Source organism: Typha latifolia, chromosome 15 (assembly GCF_019914945.1).
Source record: "Typha latifolia isolate L0001 chromosome 15, TyphaL0001v2, whole genome shotgun sequence".
Taxonomy (NCBI): domain Eukaryota; kingdom Viridiplantae; phylum Streptophyta; class Magnoliopsida; order Poales; family Typhaceae; genus Typha; species Typha latifolia.
In genome coordinates, this window is record NC_133100.1 from 5010829 (window position 1) to 5030351 (window position 19523).

The 19523-nt window shown below is 36.5% G+C and overlaps 2 protein-coding genes across 2 annotated transcripts; one reads left to right on the top strand and one right to left on the bottom strand.

The window, feature by feature from the left end:
* Positions 1–272: 272 nt before the first annotated feature.
* On the bottom strand, positions 273–2388 carry LOC140801980 (pentatricopeptide repeat-containing protein At2g01510, mitochondrial-like). Its single transcript, XM_073157384.1, has one exon. It carries the CDS (start codon positions 2345–2347, stop codon positions 566–568), a length of 1782 nt encoding a protein of 593 aa, XP_073013485.1. The 5' UTR covers positions 2348–2388; the 3' UTR covers positions 273–565.
* A 13833-nt stretch (positions 2389–16221) lies between these two features.
* LOC140801585 (uncharacterized) lies at positions 16222–17159 on the top strand. The gene has a single exon (XM_073156759.1). It carries the CDS (start codon positions 16377–16379, stop codon positions 16920–16922), a length of 546 nt encoding a protein of 181 aa, XP_073012860.1. The 5' UTR covers positions 16222–16376; the 3' UTR covers positions 16923–17159.
* Positions 17160–19523: the final 2364 nt, after the last annotated feature.

Here is a 19523-nt window from a genome sequence, read left to right on the forward strand (position 1 = left end):
GGAACATAAAACAATTTATTGAATAAGTAAAACATAGAAACCATGTCACTGTATGCTAAACTTATCCTTCAAATATTGACGAATTGCATAAAAGAGCAAACAGTACTCTGATATGATGATAAACAATAAAAATAAAAAGTTGGAACTGATAATAAGCTATCAGAATATTTCAGAAGATGAAGGAAGGACCATATGGAGAAAAAAAATCTTACACTTAAATATCTCTGCTGTTGATAGAAAATTTTCATATGGAAATATCTTAACAAGAATCCTGGCTATTAAGCAATTCTTCATTCAGGGAAAAGAAGTTTGAATTGCAAATCTTGCTCTCCATTATGAGTTTGTGGCTAATTACAATTAGTAGAACAATTTCATTCCTCAACTGCACCGCACACAGCTTATTCACTTGAAACTCAGATGAATCAAGATAAGGAATTCTCAAGGTCGAAATTTATTGCTTAGTGCTTCCTCGATGTCTCCAGTAGCAATTTTGCCAGCACAGATGTATACTCATGTAACTTGCAGATCCAAAGTTTGAGCTAAATACTATTCAGTTTTTTTGCTCTCACCAATAATCTCCACATGAACAGAGTCCATCCTCAAAGTGATGAAATCGATTCATATCCCTCACAACAATCATTCTGTTCACGATCTTGGAGATAAATTTTATTACATTATGACAATCTCCACATATGCGAATGTTCTTTGTTACACGAATAGGAGTTCCGGGGGTCGTACTGATTAGACCAAATGCAATGGCAAGCCTCTCACTATGATAAAATAGTGCAGCTTCCTTGGTCTCGTCTTCTACATCATGAAGTGCACAATCTATCAAAGGGACATAACCCATTTCCTTCATTTTTGCCATTAGTTCCCCTAAATAATGATATATCTCCTCAGACTGTGGATGAGACATATCACCAACTCCAAACTTGTAAACTTGCCTATTGAACTCAATTAAACTGAATCCCTGAACCTTACTCACTCTTCTTCCCACCATCAGCTTTCTTACTCTTTCTACATCACTCCACCTTGATTTAGCAGCATAAATGTTGGAGAGGAGAACATAGTACCCTGAATTGTTTGGATTCAACTCAAATATCCTATCTGCAATTCTTTCACCTAAATCTAAATCACCATAAATTCGACAAGCTCCCAGAAGAGACCCCCACAAACTTGAATCTGGTTCCAAAGGCATCCCTTCAATAAGTTTTTCAGCTTCATGTAACTTACCAGTACGTCCAAGGATGTCAACTATGCAAGCATAGTGATTCAGCTTGGGCTCCACACCGTACTTCTCTTTCATCAAATCAAAGAACCTATTTCCTTCATCCAACAACTTTGAATGGCTACAAGCAGAGAGAAGACTAGTGAAAGTGGCATGATTTGGTTTGACACCAGCCTCAACCATCTGATCAAAGATTAAAATGGCATCCCTCCCAAGACCATGGTAACCATAGCTCGCTATCATCGCACTCCAACAAACGACATCCTTACCAACTGCAGCATCAAACATCATCTTTGCCATAACTAAGTTCCCGCACTTTGCGTACATATCAATTACTGCTGTCACTACCAAAATGTCGAGATCAAAGCCAGTCCTGATTGCAAATCCATGGAAACAGCCCCCTCTTCTAAGGGCCCCTAACCGACCGCATGCTAAGAGAACACTCAACAAACTAACACGGTTAGGCCTCAGATTGGCATCCTGCATAGCGCGAAAGAACTCTAAAGTTTCTACGCTGTTCCCGTTATGCGCATACCCCGAAATCATCGACGTCCACAAAACCAAATCTCTGTCATAAATTTTGTCGAACACCAAACGGGCAATTTCGACATCGCCGCACTTTGCATACATGTCAACAAGCGCAGCGCCAACGAAGCGATCGCTTGCACATCCAAAGCACACCGCGTGCTGGTGGAGTTGCCTTCCGTGGTTAAGATCGGAGAGGACGGCGCACGACTTGAGAGCAAAGGGGAACGTGAACTTGTCGGGAGGAGAGCCGGAGGCGAGGAGATGGGAGTAGAGACGGAGGGAGAGATGGAAGCGGCATCGATCAGCGCAAGCACGGATGACGGAGTTGCGTAGGAAGGAGGAGGGGTGGGGAATGAATGAGAAGAGGAGGAGGGCGGAGTCGAGGAGGCCAAGGGAGATGTAGGAGATGGTGGCGGTGGAGAGGAGGGAGGGGAAGCGGTGGTGTAGGCCGAGGGTGAGGAGTCGAGCGTGAGCTTGCTTGAGGAGAGTATGAGAGGGGCATGATTTGATGAGGGAAATGAGGTCGGTGATAGGCGTTTGAGGGAGGAGTGGTAGAGTTTCGTGAAAGGAAACAGGAAAGAAAGATCTCATGCAAGAAGGTGGACGGCGGTGTGGGTAAGTGGCAGGATTTTTATTTACTGTTATTTTTTTTCTTGAAGAAGTGGCTAGATTTATATAACATATTTTCTCAGTTCAACAAATTTCTTCCTATGCACCATCCTTTTTTTTTCCCTCGTAATGTTTATAGACTATATATTTCTATTCAACAAGAGGTTACATCCAAAGGCAAATCAGACCATAGTACATTTTCGATGATAGTAGCAAACTAGCCAGATTGTGGACAATGGTTATTTCTACTTATTGTTATGTTTACTGTGTAGATTATGGCTTGCATGAGTATGTAGAGATATAATTATTTATAATTCTATGTGAGCTTTATGGCTTGCATGAGTATGTAGAGATATAATTATTTATAATTCTATGTGAGCTTATCTTAATGAAATGAGGAGTTGATTTAAGTTATAATGTTATTATGCATTTTTGTATCCTATGATTATGTGAAAGTTTATTGTAAATTATTTCGGATATGTTTATTATATTACGTTGATAATTACGATTATGCATTAAAATATTTATTATGCATTTATATTGTTCATAGACTATTATTAGATTATACTCGCTGGGTTGTGTGCTCATCACCTTTAGGTGAAAATATTTAAGGATAAGGTGTTAGAGACCCCTGCAATTGGTGATCCGAAGGTGTCTACTTGCTCCCACGATTCTTACGAGTCCAACAATAACCTCAGGTATGAGATCCAATCTTCGAGGAAAAAGCTAGGTTTACCGCGAGTCTTCAAGGTTAATGAGGTCCTTTGAATTCAATGGTCGGATCGACAAACGGTTTTGGAGATATGATAGATTTAGAATGTATAACAAATCTATCGGAACAAATGGTGGAAAGGGAAAGCGAAAAGGTGTGGGGTGATCGGCTTAAGATGAAGATATGTGTAGCCTATCTTTGGTTTGAGAACTTATCACTAGTGTATATTATTATGGACTTGGATATTCATATGTTAATAGGTTTATTTGGTGGATAGTATGATTTATTTGGTGTTGGATTATGTGAGCATGGATATGTTAGTAGGTATTATTTGATGATGTCATGATTATATGTGCACAGAGTGTATCTTGTGCATGACGGGTCCCGCCCATCTTGTTGCGTGAGCCGCACGTGCTGTATGGGCGCATGGGTGTGCACATGCCGGTGCCGAGCGTGGGCGTTATAATAATTTAGATTAAGCATGTTTTGATGAATAAGGTTTTCTAGTTGGTGCCTTCGAACCCAAGGAAAAGGCGTACGAGTGCCTAGAAAATGTTCATAAAGATAAAAGAACTATTTTGGCAATTCGCACACCTCGCGAGGCCGTTCGAATGCCCACGACGAGAATGCCTATATTAGGTCTATTTTCTTTAGGTGTTTGGTTGTTAGGTTAGCCTCCAATATATAATGTGGAAGGCAACCTCAGTAGGGATAATCAAATGGAATGAATATTGAAACTCTTAGGCTTTATTGAAAGACTCTTCTCCCTCTCTCTCTCTTCCTCTCGTGCGACATCTTTCTTCATCGCTAGGCTTCATTCTCCGCTATGGTTAACGCCATCGCTGCCATCCTTCCCTTGTGTTTGATCGTCCCCTCCCATCCCTGAGAGTATGATCCATTTTTCTCCATTCGGCTAGATTTATGCTTTATCCCTAACCCCAACCATTATTCCATCTCCACCATCATCACAACCAAGCTGCCCCACATCGCCATCACTTCCATCTTAAGCCCCGATCTCTCCTCTTCATTCCACCACCCCGCACTTACCCTAGAATACCTTAACCACCCTCTGAACCACCATCCATAACCCCACCACGTTCTGGACTCCATTAAAGATCTCCAACCCCATCCATAGCCCTCTAACCTGAGATCACCTCCACCCGTCACCAACACATACTTCAGAATTGTGCCTATTTTAGCCATAGCAGAGATTCAAATCTACAAAGGGCATGATTTAATGATCACCTTTCTAACTCTACAATCGCTTCGAGTCCAAATCCGAAGATGAAACTGGATTATGGGTTATGTAGAGAAAGTTAGGATTACTGCGGTTCTCTAAAGTTAAGAGTGAACTTGAGATCCGATAGTTAGATGATAGAGTACTTTTGGGATTGAGATAAATTTGGGATGGAGAAAAAATCTATTGAGATGGATTGTGGAAAGGGGAAGCCAAAGAGGCATAGTGGTGATCAGCTTAGGGTTGTGGTAAGGTGGTGGAGAAGACAATGGTGAAAATCGAGATAGTCAGTAGGGAAAGATAGAGAAGAAGTATGGTCGTTCCTTAGGGTCAAGGGGGGAATAGCGAGACGAAGAAGAATGCAATAATAAAGATCTTAGATGATGGCTAGGGTTTCAAAGCTTAGAGGTAGTCAAACAAGGAGAATGAAGACGATCTTGCAATTTAACTTTAATAATCCAAGATAACTATTCAGGTCCACACCACATCTATTTATAGGTGGCTCCCTAATTCAATTAAACTTGGCAATAGGATGGAGTAGGGTTGAATCTTATTGCCTAACATAAGCAAAAATACTTAATTTAAAACTCTTAAATTGGGGTTCCTTGTCATCAGGCGTTCGAACGGCCTTGAGGGCGTTCAAATGCCTAATTAACTTTCTAGCTCTTAGATAAATGCGTTCAAACAGCCTTGAGGGTACTCGAACACCTAACTAATCTTCTAACTCTCGGGTAAATGCGTTCGAACAGCCTTAAAAGCATTCGAACGCTCCATCTCAAGACTTGCTCCTTTGACTGACTAAAACTTTTATTTCTTCTACAAATAAATGATTAGCTATCTATTACAATCCACCGTGCTTCCCCATATTATCCTCAAGGTGTAGAGTAAGGAAACAATCCATCATCTAAAGCTCCCATATCTTGATTAGCATCCAATCACGCTTCCATCGTCTTTGTGCACCGGTGACTAGGTGTGAAGTGTTCGTCACAGCGAAAACAAATACCCTTTGCTCATTGCTCCTCCACCTGCGTAGGTGTGAGAGTATAGATAGTAGGTGGATGGCCTCCCTTCACGTCAACTGAAGGCTTGAGTAGAGCCTTTGGGCTAAGAAAACCTGCAACCGATCTCGATGTTGTAGCCTGATCACATGTAGTCACGGTCGGTCGAGCAAGATTGTTGTCGTCCCATCCAGGCCATAGTTCATTGTTTTACTTCTTAGTTCTTTGTGCTTCCTCTCCATTAATATAGCATATTGAAAAGCATCACCTAAGGTGGCAGGTCGAAGAGCCTTCACATCCGCTTGGATCTCCCCCCGCAGCCCTAATACAAACGAACTTCGTAGTAGTGCATTTGGCCACGTCGAGTTGCACCTACTACATATTTTCTCGAACTCCTCTTGTTAAGCACCGATAGTAGTTCGATGCACAAGCTTGGTGAATAAGGCATCAAAATCTCATATCCTTCGGCATTGAAACATCAAGAAATTCTAGCACTAAACTCCCCCCAACGCTCCAACCTACCGTTAGTAGAAGTCAACTTGTACTTATGAAGGGCAGGGCATTCTAAATGAAAGCAAAAAATTGATCAACATGGTACAACCATTCGACAAGGTCTCCTTCTTTAACTTTGGGAAAGTCGATGTTCGTCGTTCAAGTGTGAATACCTCGATCTTTCGTAAGTGGACGCCGTAGTGCAGGGTTTGTAAGGAGGACACCCTTGGCCTATTCGGTGGTAGCCTCTCATGTCTTCATGATGTGGTTCGTCCTCTTTGGAGTTGTGCCATCCTCCATCTTCTGCGAAGTCCCTTAGGTTCTCCTGATAAATAGATGTGCTATGCACCTAGATAATCATCTTGGATTATTGAAGTTAATTTACAAGATCATCTCCTTTCTTCTTGTTTGACTACCTCTAAGTTTTGAAACCCTAGCCATCATCTAGGATTTTATTGGTGCCTTCCTTTTCCTCTAGTTGCACCCCATTGATCCTAAGAAATGACCCTACTTCTTCTCTATCTCTTTCCTATGGACAACCTCGACTTCTACCATTGTCATCACCACCACCTTACCACAACCCTAGGCCAATCACCACCATGCCTCTTCGGCCTCCCCTTTCCTTGTTCCATCCCAATAGATTCATTCTCCATCTCAAAAGTATTCTACCATCTAACCGATTGATCTAGAGTTATATCTTAACTTTAGAGATCCACGATAACCCTAATTTTTTGCTCATGAGTCGAAATTTAATTTCCTCTTCAGATTTGGACTCATAGTGATCGTAGCATTAGGAAGGTGATTGTTATAGTGTTATTAGAACTAGTCAAATCTTGGACTATCTTGAAGCTCCATTAATGGTGAATACAAGGTCACAAAGGTATTTAGAAGAAATGGTGAATATGGAGGGTGATTCGATTGCCATGAACTATGAAGAAAGATTGGGGGATACTCTGATCAACCCTAGCCAATTAGAACCACCCCATTGTTGGTCAGGTTAGGTCGAATGGTAGACATGCCTCCACGGATATTTATATTTGTTACACTATATATATGTGATCGGTCCCTAATCCCAAATATCTATCTACAAGCTCTCTCTATCAAGTAGGATAACTGAAAGATTTGAAGGTCAACTGAAAGATTTGAAGGTCATTTTTAGGACTTCCACGGTATATGAGAATTCAAAGGAGGAAGTTGATATTAAGGATAGCGATGTTTACATAAGAACATATAGTTTTTATTTGTTCTTTATTAATCTGAGCATGACTATAGTTATATTTAATAGACAATACTCTTATTACTGTTTATCAATTGGAATCAGTGTAAGATTCTTACTCAACATCAATGAAGAAGTTATGATTAATTATTTTATTTGATATACAAATCGTATACTTTCAGATTTAATAAAGTATGAGTATATTTGAATGATACGGATTGTCAAAGTGAAGCCATCTCCATCTTTTTCGATTAAAAAAAACACTGCCTATCAAGGCACACTCTATGTGTTAATCAAAGGGTTAGATTACTTTTATTAATTGCCTTGATAATTAGATTTATTTTTTAAAGTATTTTTTATATTGGCATAGACCGATTAGCCTAAATTCCAAGGGAGTGGTGGGAGAATCCGTTTGGGATGGGGATGATGGTTGTCTTGTTTAGACATCTATCCTGAGGAGATGAAAATTTGGACAACATTGCGTATTGAAGCTTTCATCTCTGGCCATAGAATTTAAAGAAGTTGACATATGTGCAATTTATCTAATTAATTTTTTTTTCTTTTCATTTGATATTTTTGCGCGGTTTAATCTCTCACAAACTATGTGACTTGATTATTCATATAAATTTAATTTATATAACTTAAATAAATATAATTTTATTCATAAATTTATTATTATAAAAGTATCGTTTTTACAAACATCAAAACATTAGTTACCCAATCAACATCACTGTAAACTTCAACAATATTTGATAAACCAGAACAACATATGTAATAATCCAAAGTACTTTTTAAGTATATAAATAGTCTCTCAAGTGCCGTCCAATGCAATTCATTTGGATTACTAATGTCTACTAAATTTAAATACTTCATTAGTTGTGCAAGAGCTATGTTGTAGAACAGGTTCATCTTCATGTTTACTAGGATGCGTATTGGAATCATAAATCTAATATATACTTCATACCAAGTATAAAATTTGCTTCACCTAAATCTTTTAATTGCAGGCAAAATATGCTTTCACATTATCCATTACATTTAGTGATGTGCCAAAAATTAGAATATCATCTACTTACAAATATGATATAGCATAATCATCCAAAGATTTATAATAAAGACATTTATCGAACTTATTGATAACAAAACCATAATGCAATATTACTTTGTCAAATTTAATACCCCACTGTTTTGGATCTTGTTTAAGATCATAAAGAGGTTTAACTAATTTATAGACTTTATTTTCGTATCCTTTAATAATAAAACCCTTAAAAATATATTTTTTCCTTCTAAATCACCATTTGAAAATACAGTTTAGTTTTACATCCATTTAGTGAATTAGAAGATTATAAACATAAGAAAGTTCAATAAGACGCACCATAACCAAAATTATTTATATATTTTTTTTTTCATTACCTATTTTAGTTTGTCTTTTCAACTTTACCTTTTTTTTAGTTATAAATGACCGTAATGCTCTTATACTTATTTAAGTGGACTAAGTCACCATCTCACACAAGGCTGCAATATTAAATGCAATTTTATCTTTTACTAGTTTTACACTCATTAAGAGAGATAACTCATATTTTTTAAATAGATAGGAGAAAGAGAAGATCTATTTCTTATTCTTCTCTTATAGGAACACAAATATGAACTTTATTCTTCTCCATTATAGAATCCAAAAATATGAATTAGGAAACCAAATAGTATGCATGAAATATATCATTAATTACTATTAAGAGTTGAGTTTAATAAATTATGTCATATTATCTATAACAGAATATATTTTGAGTTCTGATCTATGGAATCCAAAATTAGTATCTTAGAAATCCATACTTAATAACTATAGAATCTATAATTATTAATTTAGAATTCATAGTCAATAACTATGCAATCTATAATTATTAACTACGGCATCTATAGTTATAATTATGGAATTCGGATACTAACTATGAAACTATATTTGACTGTGTATCAAAGTAATTATTATTGTACACAAATATTTTAAAACTCTATTTGCTATTGTACACAAATATTTTATAAATAGATTATTTGCTGCAGGACACAAACATTTTAGACATGTATAAATTATTATTATTGTACAAAAATATTTTAAAAAATAGTATTTATTGTTGTTATACACAAATAGTTTATAAAATAACATCCAAATTGTACATGAGCAAGCTTCAGGCTCTCCAATTCCTCACCGAAGAAAGGGAAAGCCCCACCTCCATGCACGGGTGCCTCTTCTATTGGCTACAATCAAAGTGGGTTTCGAAAAGAGAAGAGCTCTTGGTGACAAGGAGGAGATTAGATATTTTGGTGGCAAGGAGAAAAGCTCTCAGTGGCAAGGAGGAGATTAAAGAAGATCGGTTACCATTTTTCTCACTAGAGAAGAGAGAGAATTGGAGAAAAATTATTTTTAAAATTTTATAAATGAGATCTCTTCCATTTAATAGAAGAAGATATCATCAAAGTTGGTGCAAAGATAATTTTAGTATTTGTTGAAAATTTTGGGTGAAGCTATAAATAAAACTTAAAATGAGTAGTAAAGCAAAATTATAAATTATTTTAGTTTATGGTGCACAGGGTTGTAATTCTAGCAACAAGTGCATATGAATCAGAATAGTCTGCCTTTTTTCTCTTTTTAAAATTTGTAGTTACTAAATGAGTTTTATATCGTTCTATAGATCCATCAACAATACACTCTTGGATTGTTAGAAAATATAACAACTAGTGAATGATTTAAAGTTCAAGAAACAACATTTATTTTGTTTCAAAGAAACTTTAATCTGAGAAAAATCTAATTAAAGTAAATTAACTGAATCCTTAACAAAACTAATATAATAATAGAATAATAAATCAAAGTCATGAAAGGAAGAAGCGCACAAGAAAAATGTGCCACCCTAAGAATGTATCGCCTTCCTCTAATGTTGGTTATCCATGAAAAGAAAAATATTTGACATATCCCTTAGTTCTTCCGATCTCCCCTATGAGCACGATCACGGGAAGAGAATTATTTTGATCCTCTGTCTCGTTGATGCCAAGGAAAGAGAAGAATGGCAGCCTCTGTTTTGAATGCAAGAGAATATTAGATACGAAAAAAATTCACATTTATCCCAACCATATCTTCCCTATAGGGTACCAAGAGAAAGTTGCAGCAAATAGCAAAAATCTAAATATAGGTTACCACTATTAATAAGCAACTTGCAAAAGGACAACTAGAAAACTAAGGGGCAATACTAGTATAGATACGCTCGTTCTTCATTAGTGCATAAGAGAGGTTATAATGTCGGTATAAGTTATTATGATGTTTAGTTATAAAGAATGCAATATAAGTGATGTTTTTGTATTACTTGCTTTCACTCTACGTTTGATCTATACTTATATAGAGTATGATACAACAACCAAAGCATAAGATTACAATGTTCTTGCATAGAGTTTGAAGCATTAGCTTTCATAGGTGGAGTTTGTTTACAGTTCAAATTCTTGAGGACTTATTCATAGGTCAGTTAAGTCCTTTGACTAGGAATCTCCATGAGTTGTAGACAGTAGATAATCTCCAACATGCCCCCCCGCAAACTCAACGGGAGGGATTGAACATTGGGTTTGGACCTTAACTAGGCAAAGCGAAAAACTAACAATAGTTTAGTTAGAACTTATTTAATGACATTGGTCGAGTAAATTTAGAAATAGCTTGATTGACAATGGATAGGTAGCATGTCCAAGTCTTCGATGCCGATCAATAAGATGTGCACGGACATCGATGAACGCCCAAGCATTTGATAGCCGAGGTGGAAGAAAAAGATAATAAAGACTATCATGTAGTATATTCCCCGAGTAATCCTTTATCATGAAATGGAAACTATGAAATTCCAAAAGAAAAACACATCATTTTCTTGAGAAAAATTTTAAACAGATAGAAGTTTTATACAAATATCAGGTACCAAAAGAATTTGATGAAGTTTTTATACAAATGTTAGGTACCAAAAGAATTTGATCAAAGAAAAAAGGATTTATGAGGAATAGAAAGAGTAGAAGAACTAATACAAGAAATTTGCAAACATATGCCATTGCCAACTTGAACCTGATCATTTCCTAGATATTCTTCATTATTTAGTTTGAGGATTACTCATATCTATAGTAAGATGGTGCATTGCTCGGGTATTCGAATGCCATTCATTTTTAAAGAACTAAATGTATAGCAGCTACCATAGCTTGTTTAGTAGGATTATTGTTGTTGGTGTTGATAAAATAATCCTAATAAGATATATCAAATCTGTGATTGCATTGAAGAGCATGATGTCCAAATTTACCACAAATTTGGCAAATAAATGCAATTTGCATCAATTGAGCCATTATAGTGAAGGACTGGTTTTCATGTCCAATGCCTCCATGCTCTCCTCCATGCCCCTGTGATTTATAGTTGAAATTGTTACCACGATTGCCACAATTACCATTGCCATGACCTCGATTGTTATTGGTGGAGTTATGTGTGGCAATGTTTGTTTATTTTTCGATTAAGGGAGTTGGATTTAGCTAGTATTAATTACCTCAGATGGAAGGTTTTCCATCTCGATCAAAACCTGGTTATGTGGTATCGGTTCACCCGACCGCATCACCCTCGTCTGGGTGGCATCCATACCCTGGCGCGCTGCCCAATCAGCTGCCCCATTACCTTTCCTGCGAACATGGGTCACACTACTCTCAGCTAACCTCCTTAAGATGGTTTTACACTCACGTACCATGTTCTTAATCTGCCATGGGCAAGGGGCCTCCTCTCTCAGGATCTTCATAAGCCCTTCCGAGTCTGATTCAATCTCCACATGTTGCTCCGACCCTAGCAAACTTAACCCCATTCTCATGGCCCAAGCTTTAGAATATAAAGAAGAGACCGTTGGAATGGGCTCTCACCGTGTCTTCACTAGCCTGCCAGTATCATCATGGACGATTGCACCGACCCCCGCTTGGCAAGCCCCCATTTTAAAGGCCCCTTCTACATTCAGCTTGATCCACCCTCTTAGGTTTGCATGCAGCTTCACACCTGGCTTCGTGTCATTTGGCGAGGCGTATTCATCAGCCATGTGGAGAGCACGTCTAGGTGTGTGGCAATGTTGGCAGAAGAACCGGCAAGATATCAAAGCTTGATTATTGTTAAGCAAAGATTCATTTCTGAGAATGTGGCAATATAATTCTTCAATAGAAAGAGGATCAACATGAGTAATGACAGAAGTCACAAAAGGATCATAATCAGATCCAAGCCCAGGGAGAAGATAACTCTGAATGTCTTAACTATTCGAAGGATTTTCGGTAGAGGTGAGTTCATCATAGAGCCTTTTGATACATTTGAAGTATTCAGTGATAGAGGAGCTACCTTTCTTGACATTGGCAAGTTGAGTGCAAAGTTGTAGGCCTAGGAATGAACAGCGAAGCTCTTTTCCAAGGCTTGCCAGACAGGATGAGATGAAGTATATCCAATAACTTGAGCTAAAACTCCTTCAGTTATGGAGGACATAAGAGTGCTCAAGATGAGTTGATCCTACTTAATCTATGCAGGATTAAGAATTAATGTTACCTCAGCATATTCAATAGCAACAGTTGAACAAAGTAGCAGATAGTGCTATAACGGGCCATCTAGAAAATCAAAAACACCCTGACCACGAAAATATGGGACCAGTTGCACCTTCAATAGTATAAAATTGTCACAACTAAGTATGATAGTAAGTATAGGGAGCAATAGAGTTTTCAGTAGCATAGGAATGCTGATATTACTCAGAGATTGACATAAAGGCATTAGTCAGTAGTGCTCTGATACCATAAAGAGAATGAAACATAAATAATGTTATGTGTTGCTTGCCTTCACTATACATTTGATATGTACTTATATAGAGTATAATACAACAACCAAAGCATATATAAGTTACAATGTTGTTGCATAGAGTTTGAACAATTTGTAACTACAATTAGTTGAGCATTAGCTTTGGCAGGTGGAGTTTGTTTCCGGTTCAAAATTTTGAAGACTTACTCATAGGATCAGTTAAGTCCTTTGACTTAGACTCCCCTTGATTTGTAGACAATAGATAGAAATCTCCAACAAGTTCTAAGCTAGTGTAGCGCGTAATAACTATATTTGATATGACATAAAGTTGAATATAAAGTGAAGGATAATAGCGAATGATAATATGAAAATTAGAATTTGGTGAGATTATATACCAAAGATAAAATACTCTTAGTTGATAGAAAGAAGCATTAATATATAAATAATATTTTGATTTCACTTTACTATGTAAATTTTTAAGAAAAGTATGGATTTTTTTAACTCATTGCAATTAGGGGTGACAATCTAGTCTGGTCAAGATAGTATTAATATGAACACGACCTATTTAATAAACTAGTCAATTTTTCTAAACGAACACGACCCTTTAATTAAATGGATAACTCGACATGACCCATTTAATAAATAGATTATATTTTTTATATAATCTGTTTAACCCAATTAATAAACATGTTATATTTTTTATTCAACCCATTTAACTCGACGACTTATTTAACCCATTTATACAACCCATTAAATTGTTTACATCCATTTAACCCGTTTACACGACAACACCCATTTACAAAGACAAAAAAATATCACATAATTACACTAATCTAGCAGATTTATAATATTATAAGAATATATAGTAAAAATAAATTCAAATTGGCTTAGCTTCCGACTGGGAGGCATTGTCGAAGGCAAGGCTAAAGGAGCTGGCTCCTATGGTAACGAGCTCTGAATCTATCGAAGATGACAAGGCAAGAGAGGCGATTTGTGCGACTGAAGATAGAGAGGTTGTTGGAGGAGAGTAAATGTAGCGAAGAGATGAGGGGAGGGCAGGCCGAGATAGGGATGAGGAAAAAGGCACCTGATGAACCGTCAGAGATAATAGTGAAAGGTAGCGGAGGTGATGACAGGTAGAGATAGGGATGGAGACACCGTGACATACGAAGATAAGGATAGAGGCACCACGGCAGGCGGTAGGCAGTCATGGCAGGTGAAGATAAGGAGCGGAGACTACAACACCATAGCAGGTGGAGACTGCAACACTTCGACAAGTAGAGACACAGTGGCAGGCGAGATAGGGAGTGGAGATGGCAGCATTGTAGCAGGTGGAGACAGGGAGCGGAGGCGCGATGGCAGACGATCCTCGCTAAAGAGAGAGATAGGGGTAGAAAATTTTCTCCTTTCGAAAGGTTGAGATGGCTAGAGAAGTAGAGAGTGGAGATATTGATATTTGAGAGAGAAGGTTAGGTTAGGGTTTTTAGTTACTTATATATATATTGGTTGGCAAATTGACTTGACCCAACTCGTATACTGAACATAACCCGTTTATTAAACAGATTAGGCGGGTTGACTCGTTTATGATTCGAACACGATTATATTAAATACAAACTTAATTAAGTGCTAGTTATTATATCAGATTATTGAGTTGGATCATGGGATAACTTTTGATAGCGATATGATGGTAAATTAGTGAAATGACGATTGATTTGAGTGTTTGAGTGTTCTCTCCATGGTAAATATGTAATTTACTTTTTTTTAATCAAATTTAGTATTATAAAATAAAAATAAGAATTATTTATTAGTAAACTGGTATTGAAATAAGTAATTATTTACTTATTATATTAAAATGAAAAAAACGCTTAAATGGGAATAACTTTTTTCTTATTAATGGATAAGAGGTTTATACTAATAAACGAGGACTAAGAGCAACAAGCTTAAATAATCCGCGAAAAACCAACAACAAATTAAGGAGGCAACCAAAAAAAAAAAAAAAAAAAAACAAACGAAAAAAAAGGCTGCTCCATCCAAAAGTCTGAAGACTGCACATACATTTTAGTCTCTGTTTGAAAGGCATCGGATGCCACTGGGCACGACTTTTTAGGGTTTCATGAGTAGAATGGCATATGGTGGAATCCAAGGGAAAGTGTTCAGAACCAGCAAGGTAGGCTAATATTTCTCAGTGCAATTACCCTCTATTACTCCGCACCAAACCTACTCAGATCTCCCAAACTCCTGCAGACGTGTCTTGCAAGCAAGGAAGGCGTACAACTGGATTGCGTGGCATCACATCTTTCGTTTGTTTCGTCAATAAATACTAAATTAACCCTATGAGAATTATAGAGATATTAATTATTATTTTGTACTATAAAGACTTTGTGAATGTATACATGTAGTTATCAAATTTCGAGTACCACACATACAAACATAAAACTTAATTTAGTGGGTTTTACACAAAAATGTAAGATTTGGAGGATATATCAAATAGAGACATATAGATATGCATTTAAAATTTCTTTTGGTATGCACAGTCTAATATTAATCTTCAGAAACATTCACACACTTTGTGCTAGATTAAATTTTGCCAAACAAAAAATAACAATAGTAAACCAAAAAGCAAATATATTAAATGGAAAACTAACTTCTCATAATCTCCTAATTAATTTAAAAAAGGTCTTGAAAAAAAAAATCTATTATCTAATCTATATTCATATTCATATGCAATATATATGATAAATAAAAGGATATTTCACATAATTGCCATTAGAAAAATTCAAAAATATTATAATGGTCATTGCACACTTTAAAATCTTTCGACTGTTGTACCATTATTATAATAATAATAATAATAATAATAATTATTATTATTATTATTATTTAACCAAATAATCCTAACATATTAAAATTAACAAACGCTTGTAAATAACTAAAATATATTTTTTTCTTTCTTAAAGTTTAAAATGTAAAATATCTATCAAAAATTTTATCTCAGATAAGAAAAGATATTGGATAGCCTTTAAATTATTTTAGATAATTTATGCAAGGGGTAAAGTACTCCTTTTTCAAGATAAATTTAGTTTTAATTATAATTAATTAGATTTAAGTAGTGATATGGTATTTTTGAAAGAGCATAATTAATTTAGTTATCACTGTCCAACTAATTTATTTATTTTGAGGAAAAGTCCATAATAACGCTTAGTTTAAACTGGATTGTTTACGTTGTCAATCCGATGTCCCTATGACCCTGTCAGATCCATTTTCACCCCTACCAACATCAGTAGTTTGACTCTTCTAACAAACTTTCCATGTAAGCATCCGCATAGAAACTTCTATGACCACATGAAGAAAATGATGCAATGCTTCCTCTTTTCTCTTCAAACACTACAATAATAAATATTTCGACTCCTAGCCCCCCAATCCGAGTCCGCAAAAGCCGAAAAGGAAAGAGAGTAAAGCAGCCCACCCACAGGCCACAACCCTCCCATTCCTCGCCCCCTTCTCCAAAATCCATCAAAAATTTCAAGAAAAAGAAAGTCACCCAAAAATGGCAGATCTCGATAGATCCAACTCCTCCTCCTCCCCTTCCTCCTCCTTCCCTCCATGGAGCTCCCTCCTCTTCCGCGCCATGAGCAAGCGCCGCACCTGGGTCTGCCTCTTCCTCCTCGTCTACGCCCTACTCCTCTCCTCCTCCTGGAACCTCCTCATCTCCATCCGCTCCTGGTACAACTTCACATCCTCTTCCTCCTCATCGTCGTCGGCTGCCGTGGGGTGGCCGGCGCTGTACGCGTCCGTGCTCTACGGCGGGGTGTTCGGGCTGCTGTCCATGGGGGCGGCTCTTGCTGTCGCGTTGCCCGCGACGGTGGTGACGTGGATCACCGTGCTGGTGCTGCTCACCTTCGCCGGGAAGCCGCGCACGGCGCTCGTGGCGGAGGGCCGACGCATCACCGCCGACATCGCCGGGGTCGCTGTTAAGGTGCTCCTCCGTGAGGGAAACTTTGTCGCCGCCTTCTGCGCCGTCGTTAGCTTCATCGCCCTCCTCGTCCATCGAAGAGGAGGTAAAGGAGAACAGCAACAACAGCAAGATTTATAGTTATATATATTGTGAGTGATCGCTAACTGTTTGTTGTTTTGCTCGAGTAAGAAATTTTACGCTTTAGAGATAGGTTGTAGATTACAAAGATTTAACCTTTTTTTTTTCAATTTCTACGACCATAAGAGGAACATTTTGGAACTACGATTGCCAACAGTCAAAATTGGCTTCAATTTTGTTCCCATTATGCTATCTATTGCTTTTTCTTTTTATGAATGCATTCATTTATTGGATCTAGAGTTGACAGGTGATCATTTTCTCAGAAAAAAGAGTGGTTTATCTAGCTAGTGCGAAGGCATTTAATTTTTCTGAAAGTTTTAAATATTTGTGATATAGAATGATGAAAATTCTAAATTAGTATTATATTGGATATAGGTATTGTTCGCGCTGTTTATTCTTGTTCAGTTAGCTAAATTGGTAGGCATACTTATCTACCATTTCATATATAGGATGCCCCAAACGGCAAAAATGCAAGTTATTCTATCTTCTCCTCTACAAGATTCTGTGGTAGTTATTGCATACTTTCTTAGTGGTTTAATTCTCCCGGCAAATATATGCTAGACTAAACCTTTTTTGAAAGATTAGATCGTGTTCATGTGAAACTTTCTGGATGGGACTATAGGCGTCTAGATGGCCAGTACACAAGTAAGGAAATTTTGATGTCCGGACAATATGCGCAGGACAAGAAATGAAAAAGGATTTGAAGATTCTTTTGAAAGTTTGTTTAGTACAAAGTACTAATGTTATTTTTTTATTAAACAATTGAATTGAACTAAAGGCAGCCGAGATATAATTCAATAAATAGGATCAGTTGAATCATATAGATATAATTCTAGAGATATTTAAATAATATAAAAATTAACCTAAATCGATAGACATTGCTATTGATACTAGAAAGAAGAAGAAAGACGAAGGAGATGATTGAGAAATTCTAAGGGATGGGTTTTTCACACCTTTCAGTTTTACACGTAATGGGAATGGGAACTGAATCGATATTTTATTAAAACCTCCCTCAGGGATCAGAACCCAATATGCTTTATTGTCACAAGCCCATTAATTATGACATGGGCTTCTATACATTTAGAACCATATCAATTTAATTATATTTCTAAAGCCCAAAAATAAATTTAAACTTATAGATCACTTAAGTGGGTTTAACATGAATGGCAGGCCCATATATATTTTATTAAAGATATGAGCTCATTAATCAAATTATTAACACTATATGCCTACACAATAGTATCATCACATGTCAGGATTACTTGTACCACTATCGATACATTGTTATATTGAAATCTAATCGTAATTGTGCCTACTATATGCCTACACCATAGTATCATCACATGTCACGATAGTCTTCTACCACTATCGATACATTGTTATATTGAAATCTAATCGTAATTATTTTAAGGCTTACTCTACAATTTTTCAAGTCAAATCAAATGTTAAAATAAAAAACTAAATCCAAATTGGTTTAGAAAAATCACGTTCTACTAGATTTAGAATGCTAAATAAGAATCAAATTTTAAAAATAAGAATAATTAGGATATCTAAATCCTACTCTAATAATGAAAAGTGAACTCAAGTTGGTGGGCAGATATGCGAGAATTAGTATAATACAATAAACATAATACGAGTACAAAAGGTAACATAGCTAACACATTATGACACAATTTTTAATGTGAAAAATCTCACATAGAGAGAAAAAACACCTTGACTTGCTCAAAATTGATCAATTTTATTTCACTAAGTGATAGAAAAAAGACTTATCATCTCTCCTGATACTTCAATATTGTAGTGTTTAAGTAGCCCCTTGAACATAGACCATGCAATAATTCTATCCTCGTGAAGTAGATTGCCTCCATTTGGTAAGCATTTGAGTGACAGGAGTGTCGATGCTGTTTAATTTTGATGAATGTTTTATCTCTTTTTCAGTGTAGTTATAGCGCAAGCAATAAGAGATGTGTAGAAGCCTCCTCACACAAAGATAGAATATAAACTCCATGAGAAAACTCAACTCCTCTAAGATGAGAGTAGAATTCCTAGAGTACCCCTTTCAATCTGTGCCTCTAACTTTGAACTCCTTAAAATGAGGTTAGAAACATCTAAGATTAATTGCTAGGACAAGCATCTAAAGAAATTTTCAAAACTATTTCTGCATATAAACTTTCTTTTGCTTTATATGCACACCAGCGAGAAGCAACTTAACTTGTCCAAACGCCCTCCATCCAGATAAAGACCTAAATTTCTTTTTTTTGAATTCAGTTCAGTATCAATTGACTTGAAATTTTCATATGTTTCGATCTTCCATAAGTTATTTGACTTGACCTAATCTTAACTCTAATTTATACAACCCAAATAAATATGATTTTCTCTGTAACTTTGCCATTACAAAAAATATTGCTCTTACAACACACAAAGGCTATAACAGAAACTTTTAGTATCGTAACATCTCTCTATCAAGAAGAAAAAACGACAAACTAGCTTAATTGAATCAATCTATTTCACCAAGACATGAAATAATATTTACTTGCAACCCCTCCCAAAACTTCAATCCTCGAGAATTAAGTCTCATCTTGCACGCACTCCACAAGATAACAT

What these genes read in the sequence shown, in the direction of transcription:
- LOC140801980 (XM_073157384.1), bottom strand. Translation starts at nt 2,347, where the DNA reads ATGAGATCTTTCTTTCCTGTTTCCTTTCACGAAACTCTACCACTCCTC.
- LOC140801585 (XM_073156759.1), top strand. Translation starts at nt 16,377, where the DNA reads ATGGCAGATCTCGATAGATCCAACTCCTCCTCCTCCCCTTCCTCCTCC.